Genomic DNA, 12,872 nt, shown 5'->3' with positions numbered 1-12,872 from the left:
GTATTTTAATATGCTTACACATGTATGCGTGCATATGTGTGTGCTTTATGCAAATAAAGTAGATTGTAGGTGGTGTTAAAGGGTGTTCCGGGTGGATGCGGGTGGCTGGTGGGGGGTTTCGCAAGTAAGCCTGTGTGGAAGCAACTGACCCGTGACATGTGTCGCCCGTATGAACATAAGCCGCAAAAGGATTTTCGACAGCGCCGTTTTCCAGCAAAATGTGAAAACCGGAGAATTATTGCCCTATCCTGTCCCTGACCCGCATGTCTGCCTATGTGTGTGTGTGTGTGTGCGTGTAGAGGTGTGTGTGTGTGTGTGTGTGTGTGTGTGTCATTCTCTCTCCTATAGTTGTTCTCTCATTTTCGTTTCTCGTGCTCATCGTCGCATAATCCCAAACAACGTGACCCCAGCTGACAGTTTACAATTTACACAGCATCCCTGCTACCCCTTACCCAGTCACTACTCCACCCCCTCCTACCCACAACACCCACGCCTGTTCACCGGATGCGTTTCCCGCTCTCTCTCTCTCTCTCTCTCATATGGCGAGGTGTTTGGTTAAGCACATAATTAATACGAAATTTGATTGCCTCTGTCGCGTTGGGACACAGTCCCTATGTGTGTGTGCGTGTGTGTGTGTGTGTGTGCCTCTCTTTCTATGTGTGTGTGTGCTTTTTTGGTAAAAGTGAAAGTCAAATTAAAGCAAACTTCAATGTCGATGTTGCGGTTTGCCGCTTAAACGCTTGCGGTTTAATTAATCGACTCATAGTCAATGCCTCGGTTTAAATCCTCCCTTCTTTTTAGACCGTGTATCTAAAATGCACAAAGGGTCTATTCATTTTATCAAAAAAAATAATAAAAAAAAACAAGCTGACGAGTCGTTTTAAACATACAGTATGTCCAGAAACACTTTATACACTGAAAAAATAATAATTTTTTGACTTTAGATATGAAAATAGTAGCTTTTTATTCATAATAATCCAATTTTTTTAATGCATTACAATTAAGTAAAAAGTATTCAGTTTATATCTAAAAAAAAAAAAATTACAAAGCTATGAATATTTATTTTATAAAACAACAAAAACAGTGATTACACATCTAAGACACAGTCAAGAAACCCTTAACACATTTCGTTTTCGAGAAAAAAAAAAAACAGAATTTTTTTCTCGTTCTTGTCTCTCTGTAGCAGTATTGCCAACTTCGGAACTTCTTAAAAGCTGTTAATTTTGAAGAGAAAGTCGAAGAAAATGTAAATTTTTCAACAAAGAAAATCTTATAAAAATCTGATATATTTTTTTATGTTTATAAAGCATGTTTCACAAAACTCTAAGCAAATTTAATATATATCTTTCTGAAATATATCTATGCAATTGTTTATAATGCATTGCTTTAATGTTTTTTTTTATTGCCTAAAGTTTGTTTTTCCAAGTGTACACTTACTTTTTTGAGTCACAGTATGTTCGAAGAGTGAAGGCTCTGAAATTTCAGAAACACTGAGAGTTCTAAAATGGAAAATTCGCAGGTCTGTTTTCTAAACAATTTTAACAGATTAGGTACAGGGTGTCTTCTTATCGAGTTCACTCTGATTATATTTTGTTTTACCAGCTTTTCTGGTCTGACTTGCTGTGGTTTCTCCCGTTTTTTCTGTTGCCTTTTAATATCTGAAACTGGCGCCAGTTTTGTGGACGCCGTTCAATGCTTGACTTGAGAAGATGATTCCCATTCCTGATGGAAAACAAAACTTTAACTTTTGTTGTGGTAGCGTAGCCACTTCTTTTGGTCCCGAAAATAAATCAAGCACCAAACTACTTTTGCTTCAAATGATTAATTAACTGCATTTTGTGCTCGACCACGTCCTGCAATGAGCCTGGTCAGGAGGAGGAAAGGAGGAAGGGAGGAAAGTAGCCTGGCCAGGAGGAGATCACATTCTCTGGCTTTGGGCGTGGGCGCCACTTCAACGTCTCCGTTAAGATATTATTAATGTGCTTGTTAGCGTCGTCCTGTCCTGTCCTGGTCTGTCCTAGTCTGGTCTGGTGTGTCCTGGTCTGGCCCGGTCTGAGAGCTGGGCTGACAGTTCTCCAATGCCAGAGAGTGAACCATGAATTATGTACGTCTTTTTTTGTTTCCCCTTTCTCGTTCAAACTCCAATTCTTTCTCTTTCCGCCCACAGAATTAACATTAAGTGTTGAGGCGGACGCTTTTCTTGCACTTCCAATTTGAAATTAATAGATCGTTGCCAGAAACATGTCATGAAAAGCGGTCGTAAGTGTGTACATAAATATAATTTCATGAATTAAAATTACACACTAAAAATGACTACAAATTACTTTTCTTTCATTTCGTAAAGCTCAGAAATTTATGAAAAGCAGACAATAAATTTAATATAGTATTTGTAAATTACCTTAGTCTAATATAATTTCATGAATTGAACTTACACACTAAAAATGACTACAAATTACTTTTCTTTCATTTCGTAAAGCTCAAGAATTTATAAAAAGCATCTAATAAATGTAATATTGTATTTTGGAATTACCTTTGTCAAAATGAAACGTAACCGTAACTGAAGTACATTTTTATTTTCAAGAACCAACAAGGGGGCTCCGCCCCCTGCTCGCGTCGCTCGCGGTGAGGTGCGACTATAGTCGAGCACGCTCGACAGTATGATTTTCGACCAATTGTTCCTATGGCAGCTATATGATATATGGAACCGATTTGAGCCAAATCTGGTCAGAATTTACAAAACCAACATTAACGCATATTCTATCAGTTTGGCTAATATATATTTGAACGAACTTCGGCCAGGATGGACAAAATCAAGTTAAATGCAAATTCTATCAGTTTGATTAAGATATCTAAAAAAAAATAAAACTTTTTCATACTAAGACTTAATTTTTGATTGAGTCTCTATTGCAGCTATATGATATAGTGAACCGATTTTACACAAATTTGGTCTGGATGTATAGTACTAGCCCAGATGCATATTTTATGAGTTTGTTTTTGATATTTCAACAAACAATAAATTTTCTCATACTAAGACTTAAATTTCGATGTATCGTTCCTATGGCAGATATATGATATAGTGGTCCGATCCAAAAATAAAAACAAACTTCATCTGCCTATGGTATCCAGGAACTTACATACAAATTTTGAAGTCTCTAGCCTTTATGGTTTCTCAGATCGACGCGTTCAAACAGACGGACGGACGGACAGACGGACGGACAGACGGACGGACGGACAGACAGACAGACGGACATGGCTCAATCGACTCGGGTGTTTGTCCTGATCAAGAATATATATACTTTGAGGGGTCTGCCAAGCCCCCTTCTGCCTGTTACATACATTCTGCCAAACACATTATACCCTTTTTTGCCCATTTTCAATGGCAAATACAATTTTATGATTGGGCGGTAAATAATATTAAAGCACATTAATAATTTGATTGTGTAACAGTTACATTTTTAATATATTTATTTATGTTCATTCACGCATTATTTTTAATATAATTATTTTCAAATTAAATTCGCCTTTGTGGCAACTCTGTGCACATTGCTTGCATATTGAGTGATTAATAATTGCAATAATTGGATTTATAATTTGTAAGAACAGTTTAACTTACTTTGATTTCATTTAAAGCGACTTTGGCTGTCGTATAAACTTGGTAACCATTTGGCATTTTAATGCTTTTGTTTTTGTTAGATTTGCAGGCAGGGTGGCAACACTAGAAAGAAATTAAAGCAGCCGCAAAAGTATCGTGTGAAGCAATTGAAATTTAAGATGCTTTAGTTTGAGATGAATCCGTCTTTCATCTTCAAAATCCAATTAACGTTGCCAAATACATATATATATATATATATATGTGTCTGTCTGTTTGTCCGTCTGTCTGTCTGTGTGAACTCCCAAAGGATAATAAGCAGCTTAGACTAAGAGAGTCCAGCACCAAGTATAAAGAACTGTAAGAAAACTTGTTAGCGCCAAATCGAAGAAGCGTATGGCAAAAAGAAAGAAAAAAAAATAGAAGAAGATTGGCAATAAGCAGATGGAGAAGCAATGGATGAAGTAGCTGGATGGAAGGATGAAGTGCGGTCACGTGGACGGTCATACGGATGAGCAGATTTCCCTCAGGTATCAGACAAAAAGGCTGAGAGACCAAAAATGGCAACACTCGATGCGAGTATGATAATGATACAATTTCGATAAAGCTTAACAGGGATTAGGCAGGAGGCAGCAGGAGCAGACAGGAGCAGGAAAAGAAGGCAACACTGACGTCCTCGATGAACGATGATATCAGCTAATTGGCAATGCCGCCTCTCGCCCAAATGACAGCCAAGAATAATGTCCAATAAGCAGCAGCAAACTGCAAACTTGCCTCATACACGTACATACATATGTGTGTGTGTGTGTGTGTGTCGCCAGTTGCAAGTGACAATTTATTAATAAACAGGAGCTGGGAATGGACTTTGGACTCGACTTTGGACTGCCAATTACCGCTGGGCAATAAATTGCATGTCACTGGCGTCGCGAAATCCAGAAACCGACTCCCAGACCAATCCTCTCTCTCTGTACTCCCAATTTCCCAAACCCAATCAGAGCGTGACGGAGAGCGAGTGGCAGAGAGAGAGAGAGTGGCAACCAATGTTGCGTTTAATGGACTCAATAAATTCTGGAGTCTGTCTAACGATGGAGTCCGCCTTGACAGGCGTCGCAACGTTTATTAGGCATTGGCCAAGTTACATGAGCAAAGAAAGATGAATTACTTGGTAGCTGACCCGCCTCCTGACCAGCCACACAATTATTCAGCCAAGAAAGCAGCTCCACATTCTCTCATATTCTCATATTCCTCTCTCATTTCCAACGAAAACTCAAATCTGTGCAGCTTCAAGAGTAAATCTAATGTTTATGAACTATTTCTAAATTAAAATTGTTCGACTTATTAGAATGTCAATCAATTTCAATCGAATTGATTGATAATTATTATACGCTTGCAAAGGATATTACCAAAATTCTTTCATGCTTATGAACTATTTCTAAAGTAAGATTGTTCGACTTATTAGAATGTCAATCAATCTCAATCGAATTGATTGATAATTATTATACGCTTGCAAAGGGTACTACCAAAATTCTATCATGGTTATGAACTATTTCTAAAGTAAAATTGTTCGACTTATTAGAATGTCAATCAATCTCAATCGAATTGATTGATAATTATTATACGCTTGCAAAGGGTATTACCATAATTCTATCATGTTTATGAACTATTTCTAAATTAAAATTGTTCGACTTATTAGAATGTCAATCAATCTCAATCGAATTGATTAATAATTATTATACGCTGGCAAAGGGTATTACCAAAATTTTATCATGTTTATGAACTATTTTTTAAGTAAAATTGTTCGACGTATTAAAATGTCAATCAATCTCAATCGAATTGATTGATAATTATTATACACTTGCAAATAGTATTACCATAATTCCATCATAAAATGTGCATTTAATGCGTAAAGTATCCCTTTTAATAAAATAAAGGCATCACTTCTTCGGCTTGTCAAAAACAACATTTCTTATTTGGCTATTATAATAAATAATTCATTCAATTCTTGATTGTCAAAACTCAAATTTGCGTATTTAAATGTCAGCAAAGGGCTGACAAAATGTTAATTAGATTTTTGTGTTCTAATCGTAAAAGGGTTGTCGAGTCTGTCAATCAAAGTCAATCGAATTGATAAGAATTTTAAGTTTATAATAAAAGCAACTACATTATTAAATTTTTGTACTGCTAGAAAAGACAGCTTTAAATCAATTGAAGATTTGACTAAATTACTTACTTTTTTTTTAATGTAAAACGATCTGAAGTGAAACTGACGGATTTGTCAATCAAGCGCAATCAAATTTATGGGTATTTTTTTTTTTTAAATAATTATACAACATTTTATTTCCCTTTCCCTGACTAAACTTAAATCAATTGAGAAATTCACCCGATGTTTATAATAATTTAAATGCGAAGACGTCTGTCAATCAAAATCAATCGTACTGAGAAAAAAATATTTTTTTTTTTTACCTTTTTTTTCAATCTTAGCACTAATAAAGTGCAAAAGTTAATGGCAAAAAGTTAATTACATTATTTTTTTGACTATTTGCATTGTAATTGAATCTGTTAGTGAGACTTACGGTTCTGTCAATCAATTTCAATCGTGTTGTTTTTTCCTTTTATTATTAATATTACTCTCAACTCATTTAAAATGTACGAACAGCTTACTATATTATATTATTTAACTAATTGGCAAACCTATCGATAATGAGACTGTCGCTCTGTCAATCAATTTCAATCAAATTGATTGGTCATGCTCTTATAAAAATTAAAAAATATATATGTTTTAAGCCAAGCAAAAAGTGCAGCTTAACTTAATATATAATTTTGGCCAGCGAAGAGTTAAGTAAACAATTAGTAACTATTTGTGTTGTGAAATTGTCAGTTGAACAGTGTCACTATCAATCATTGTCAATCAATCTTTGTTTGTGAAAATAATAATACGCTTTAATTTGCAGGCATTTTGAATGAAAATGGCATTTGATTGGCAGCAAGACGAAGCGATGTCACGTAGAGCGACACAGTGTGACCAGACTCAATGGAATCGTTTGCACAGCCGTATCACACACACACACACACACATACACAGAGCCTCCCTCCCTCACACACACACACACACACACACTCAAAGTCAAGCAGCAACGAAATCAAATTAACCAAAGTGCGCAAACAAAATGAAGAATTGGTAAGAGGTGAGGGAGTAAAAGAGATGCCACTGTGTGTGTATGTGTGTGTGTGTGTGTGTGTGCGTGTGGAGTGCATTGAATGCAGTTGAGAGGCCGCAACCGCAGCCGACAGATGGCGCACCAGTGCAACTCACAAACGCTCGAACGTTTGTTGCGTTCTCAACTGTAAAGTAGGGTAGATTACATCTGATAGTAGCTTTGAATGATGTGGCTGAGAAGATGCAGCCGGAAAATGCTGATGCTGATGCTGTGGCCAGGAGGAGGCAGCAGGAGCAGGAGGAGACAAGTCGGTCTGTCTGTCTGTCAGCTCAAGGAAAACTCAACAGAGAGGAAACAGTCAAATAGGAAGCGCAGTCGAGTCAACCCTTACAGCATAGAAAAAAACCAAAAAAAAAACAAAAAAAATAGAAAAAAGAAAAAGGACAACGAAGAACGCACAACTAACTGTAAAGCGAAGAAGAAGAAGTAGCAGAAAAAAAGAAGCAGCTGAAAAAGAAAAGGCTAAAAGGCCGGATACGTTTCAATGACATCCTACGGACCAAAAGACAGAGCGACAAAGACGAGCGTGTTGCCAAACCAGCGACTGGGCCAGTTGCTTCAGTAATTGGTAAAACTCTTCCTCTCTCTTTTTTTTTGCTCTTTCTCCATCTCTCTCTCTCTCTCTCTCTTTTCATTTGTGGCCTTTTGTTGTCAGTAGCCTGTGTCTTTGTCAGTGCGTCACTGGAGCGTGCCGTTTTCTACAGAGCACATCCAGAAACTAGTGGAACTTTCCCATTCCCTGATCTAACTCCCTCTCCCTTCCCCTCCCCCTGGCACCATCAAAGCATGCCAAGACGTTGTTAATGCCAGGCAAATGCCTTTTGCATATCAAAAGTGAAACTTTGACATATAATTTCTCGCATGGATTTTCACTTTGACGGCATAAACGATGACAATGCCGCCTTTGAGTTTCCACTACACTCCCAAAGTCACAATTCTTATTCAAATGAAAATAGACCAAGAACAGCCAAAGGAGCAGGGCACAATTCAAACTGTTGTAGTCAAGAACCCGACTATGAAATACCGTAACTTACTACAGTAAGTCAAGTAACTTTTTTGGCATTTTTAAAAAATTCGCATATTTCATATGGAAAAACAAGGAAACTATCCATTTTTTTTTTTTAAATTTTATTAGTAGTAGTTCATATGAAACATATATAAAAACATATTGTATTTAGCATTAAAATTTTTTTTTTTAACATTTAAACATAATATAAATATAAATAAACCTATATAATATTTTTTTTTTATTATAGTTGCTTTTGGTTCTTAGAATAAATTTTATTAATATAAAAAACATTTTTTTTTTTGCAAAAACCAGTAACTGTAATCATTATAAGTTGTATAATAAAACTCAAGAAATAAAAAAAATAAAAGTTACTTAACACATTCAATATTAATTTAATCTAACACTTTTTAAATTAAATGGTATACAAATTACTGTTATCTGTTATTTTTTTCGGAAAACACTGTGATAAAAATTGAAATTGAAATAATTTGTAGGTCTAGCTCTTACAGTCTCTGCGAACTTGGTGTTCACACTTTATCGACACTGAAGCTGATCAGGAATACTTAAATTTACTTTATAGGTTCGAAGATGTCTCCTTTTTCCTGTTGCACAGATTGCAACAAACACAATATACCCTTATACTCGACGAGTAACGGGTATAAAAAGCACATTCCACACCCACACGCAAGGACACACATACATATATGTATATATGTGTAAATATACATACATATACTTATCTATAGAAGTCAATGCGCTCGTCACTAGAAAAATACCTGGATAGCTGCTTTTTATCGCTCTTAGCATCTGGCAACTTGATGTTGCAACTCCCACTCCAATTCAATAGATGGCGCAACTGTGAAACATGGCTTCGATTCTCATAGACACCTATACACATACATAATTGACACTTGTTAACTGTATATCCGCACTTTATGTGTGGCAGAGCAGGCGAAGAGAGAGAGAGAGAAAGATAAGTGAAGTATTTTATGCAAACTCGACTGTTAACAGATTAAAAAAAAAAAAAGTAATAAAAAAAAAACAAAAAAAAATTATAAACAAATAAATAGGTACTTAAAACAGGTGTGCGCTTTAATTTAAAAAACTTGTAAGCCTCTTTAACAAAATTGTTTGAGATTGCAAAGTTGGTCTATTTACTAAACCACAAGAACAGAGAAACAGAATATTCCGAAACGAAAAAAATTAAGATACAATTAAAAAGTGAACAAAATATAAAATAAATTGTTTGTTCCACAAACTTTTAATTTTTTAATACAAATTTTCAGCCTAAAACTTTTGAAAATAACAGAAAACTATTTGCCATTTTAGAAAATTGTAGCTTTATTTTTTTTTGTTAGAAAACTTTTTATTTATGTTGCAACTAACTGAAGCTCGATTTAATCTTGTCAAAAAAAATCAACAACACTCAAAAACAAAAAATATTTTTATTGTTATAAATTTTTTTCTACATTTTCAATTAATTAAAATCTTTTTAAAAAAGAAATCAAATTTTGATGATAATTTAAATTTATTTGAAGATTTAAATATGACTTATTTTAATCCGAAGTCTCAAATAATTGCGTAATATTAGAAAACCATAAGATTTATGTAACCATTTTTTTTTTCAAACCGAACCTTTTATTTTAGAAAGCGGTTCGGTTTAGCTTCGGGTTCGTAAAGTAAATAATTACAAGTGTTCGGTTCATGATCCGGTTCAGACTGCTTAAAAACCCGAACCGAAGCGGTTCTACGAGGTTCGGTTCGGTTCAGAACCGGTTTCCAGTCTTGGTTTGCCTTATATTTTATGCCGTATGGTTGTTGACTGCATTCAATAGCAAACTGAACAATTTTTATTTAAGTTTGCCCCCACCTTATTTTTAGCCACTGTCCACAAACAATTGTTCAGACATATCGCAAACACTTTCGGCTGTAATCTGCGCCTATAAAAACTTGGTTGGAGTCGTTGCCAACATCAGGACATCACATCCTGCAGTGAATTCTGCCTTTGTCACCCTGTAATGTCGATGATCGGTGAGGGGTTGGTTGCATGTCCTGTTTTAAGTGCAACCCGTTGTGGCAGGTTGCCAACATGCTGCCAGCCTGGCTCTGATATCAAATGACTGACTGTTATGGCGCCCGTCGACTTTTAAGCTGCTCGATTTGCGCCGTATCAATCGCAGACATTTTCACAGAGCTGCCAACTCGTTACACGCTGAGTGTGTGCTGGAGTGCTGGCACTTTTGGCTATAAAGTAGCTAGAAAATTTCAAGAAATATTTGCATATCCAGCTATTTTAAAATATTAGCTGACTTTGTTATATTTTAGAGCTCTAGATTACTTAAATATTTAAGCTGTCAGTTGGAAAAATGATTGTAACAATTTATATAAAAATTTTTAAAATTCAAAAATTCTTGTAATTATTATATTTGAGAGCCAAAAATAATAAATTCAACTAAATATTGTCATAAATTTTTTTTATCTTCAGTTTTAAAACATATGTAGCTATATTTCTTTAACAAATTGGCTATTTCAAGAACTACTTGCTTATCTAGCTATTTTAAAATATTAACTGACTTTATTATATTTTAGAAGCTCAGATTACTTAAATAATTAAGCTGTCAGTTGGAAAAATGAATGTAACAATTTATATACAAATTTTTAAAATTCAAAAATTCTTGTAATTATTATATTTGAGAGCCAAAAATAATAAATTCAACTAAATATTGTCATAAATTTTTTTTATCTTCAGTTTTAAAACATATGTAGCTATATTTCTTTAGCAAATTGGCTATTTCAAGAACTACTTGCTTATCTAGCTATTTTAAAATATTAACTGACTTTATTATATTTTAGAAGCTCAGATTACTTAAATATTTAAGCTTTGTCAGTTAGAAATATAAATCTAGCTATTTGAATATTTTAACTGACTTCATTCTATTTTAGAGCTCCAGGTAACTTGAATATTTAAGCTTTGTCAGTTGGAAAAAAAAATACTTCAGTCAAGTGCAGCTCGAAAAACCAATTTACGGAAACGAGTGCATTTAGATTTTACATGAATATAACAATTTATATAATAATTTTTAAAATTCAAAAATTCTTGTTATTATTATATTTGTGAACCACAAATAATAAATTCAACTAAATATTACCTTACTTTATTTTTATCTAAAGTCTTATACTCGTAGATAAATACGAAGAAACAAGCATAAGTAGCTATATTTCTTTCTTTCTTTAGCATATTGGCTATTTTAGCCCTTGAAGTTCTGGCAGCACTGATTTGATGAAAGCTGAAATAAGTTTCTTTTTATGAGTATGTCAAAAGAATTGCTTGACTAGATGTATGTATTTATTATTTGCAATTGATTACAAAGATTTCACAGTCATCTCCGTTTCCGATGAGGTATCAGTCGTGGAGACATTATCATAATCTTGCTCGTCCCCAACTCGGTGGAGTCCAGCTCGAAGTTCCTCGATGAGACAGTAAAAGTTGGGATCAGTTGGACCGTTGAAAACGGATCGGACAAAAAGACGCTTATCCAAGGGACTCGAAAACTCCACAACAAATCTGCGAAACTCGGCGCCATTCTACAGATGGTACAAGTATTATCTTTCATTGTTAGTTACAATATTTGAGAGTTAACTCGTGGTTCTGCACTTACATCTTCGGGGCGTGTTGAGATATGACTTTCGGGTTCTGCTTGAACATCGAAAACAACCCGATATGGTTTATTTTCTTTTTGTGCAGAATTTAGATTCATTTTCTTGTCCATTTTTTATGTTTTGCAAATGAAAATTGTAGAAAATCGTTGGCAAACGTTTTAACAGCTGACAGTCCAATTAAATGTCCAGTGTTGCCTAACGTGCAAAAGCATTATTCGATGTCTAGCGCATGTTTTACAACACTTAAAGTTGACAATCTGATTTTTTGTTGTATTTTGTTCGATTTGTATGATTGTTTTCAAGTTTGGCACGTGTTTTTCAGCTTTTCCAAGTGTTTTTGCTTAGGCAACAATATTATGGCAAACAAAAACAGCTCAAACTACCCCAACCCCCTGTCTGTGTGTGTGTTTGTGTGTGTGTGGCTTGTTTGCATATGTGTAAATTTAGAAATTATGTTTTCTTGTCTTTTAATTAATAATCTCAAGGGTGTTGTGGCTTTTGCTGGAGTTGAAGGCAAACAGATACAATACGACTGTGTGTGAGTGTGTGTGTGTGTGTGTGTGTGTGTGTCTACAAGTGGGATAACGGGGCGTATACAATGTGAACTTTCTCACAGACAATTCCTCGTTCTTGTGCCATCTACAGTCAGCGACAAAAGTAATCGCTATTGTTGTTTTGTCAATTAAAAAGTCACAAAAAAATTGTAACAAAGCTATAATTATTTTTAAAATATTATTCATAAAGTTGTTTTCATTATTTTTTGTGCTGTCTTCAATTTTTTGAAATTATTAAAAGAAATAATATTTTAGTCGACTTAAATATGTTAAATAAATGAAAACATTAAAAAGAAAATTATAGAAACATTTCATCATTTAATTAAAATACTGGCCAATATTGTTACAAGTGAGAGCAGGCGCCATTCAGACGCACAAGCAAAATGCCAAAATAAAAAAAATACATGCACTGCTTGCTTGATTTAAGGTTTCTTTTAATTTATTGCTCACACATTTGGATTGATTGATCTTGATTGAAAACGGCATATACTATAAAATAAGTATGAAGATTTTTTAAAGAATTTTTTTATTTACAAATACTTTTGTGGGTAACTGTAAAGAAGGATTTCTTGTCATTCTATCTACAAATTTACCCACAAAACATGTGAAACCAATGCCAGCTGCTGCTGCTGCTTTTACTTCTAATACAGCTGCTTCTTTCCTCCCTCCTCCTTTCTCTCTATACATACCTCTTCTCCACTCTTTGTTGAGGCACTTTTATGGCCTGCTTGTGTGTGTGTGTGTGTGTGTGTTTGTCCATGTGTGTGAGTTGACAATGTGATTTACATTTAATTAAAATCGTATTTACTCGTTAGATAAACAAACAGAGTAGACGCACAATT

The 12,872-nt window shown here is 34.6% G+C and overlaps 1 protein-coding gene across 1 annotated transcript; it reads right to left on the bottom strand.

Annotated features, from left to right (window-relative positions):
- Positions 1–11,148: 11,148 nt before the first annotated feature.
- LOC117793480 lies at positions 11,149–11,682 on the bottom strand. The gene is made up of 2 exons (XM_034633800.1): positions 11,476–11,682; positions 11,149–11,401 (listed from the first exon to the last, which is right to left on the bottom strand). Exons 1-2 carry the CDS (start codon positions 11,584–11,586, stop codon positions 11,180–11,182), a joined length of 333 nt encoding a protein of 110 aa, XP_034489691.1. The 5' UTR covers positions 11,587–11,682; the 3' UTR covers positions 11,149–11,179.
- Between the last annotated feature and the right edge of the window lie 1,190 nt (positions 11,683–12,872).

The sequence above is a fragment of the Drosophila innubila genome, chromosome X (genome assembly GCF_004354385.1).
Source record: "Drosophila innubila isolate TH190305 chromosome X, UK_Dinn_1.0, whole genome shotgun sequence".
Classification (NCBI taxonomy): domain Eukaryota; kingdom Metazoa; phylum Arthropoda; class Insecta; order Diptera; family Drosophilidae; genus Drosophila; species Drosophila innubila.
This window is presented reverse-complemented; position numbering and strand designations above follow the sequence as displayed.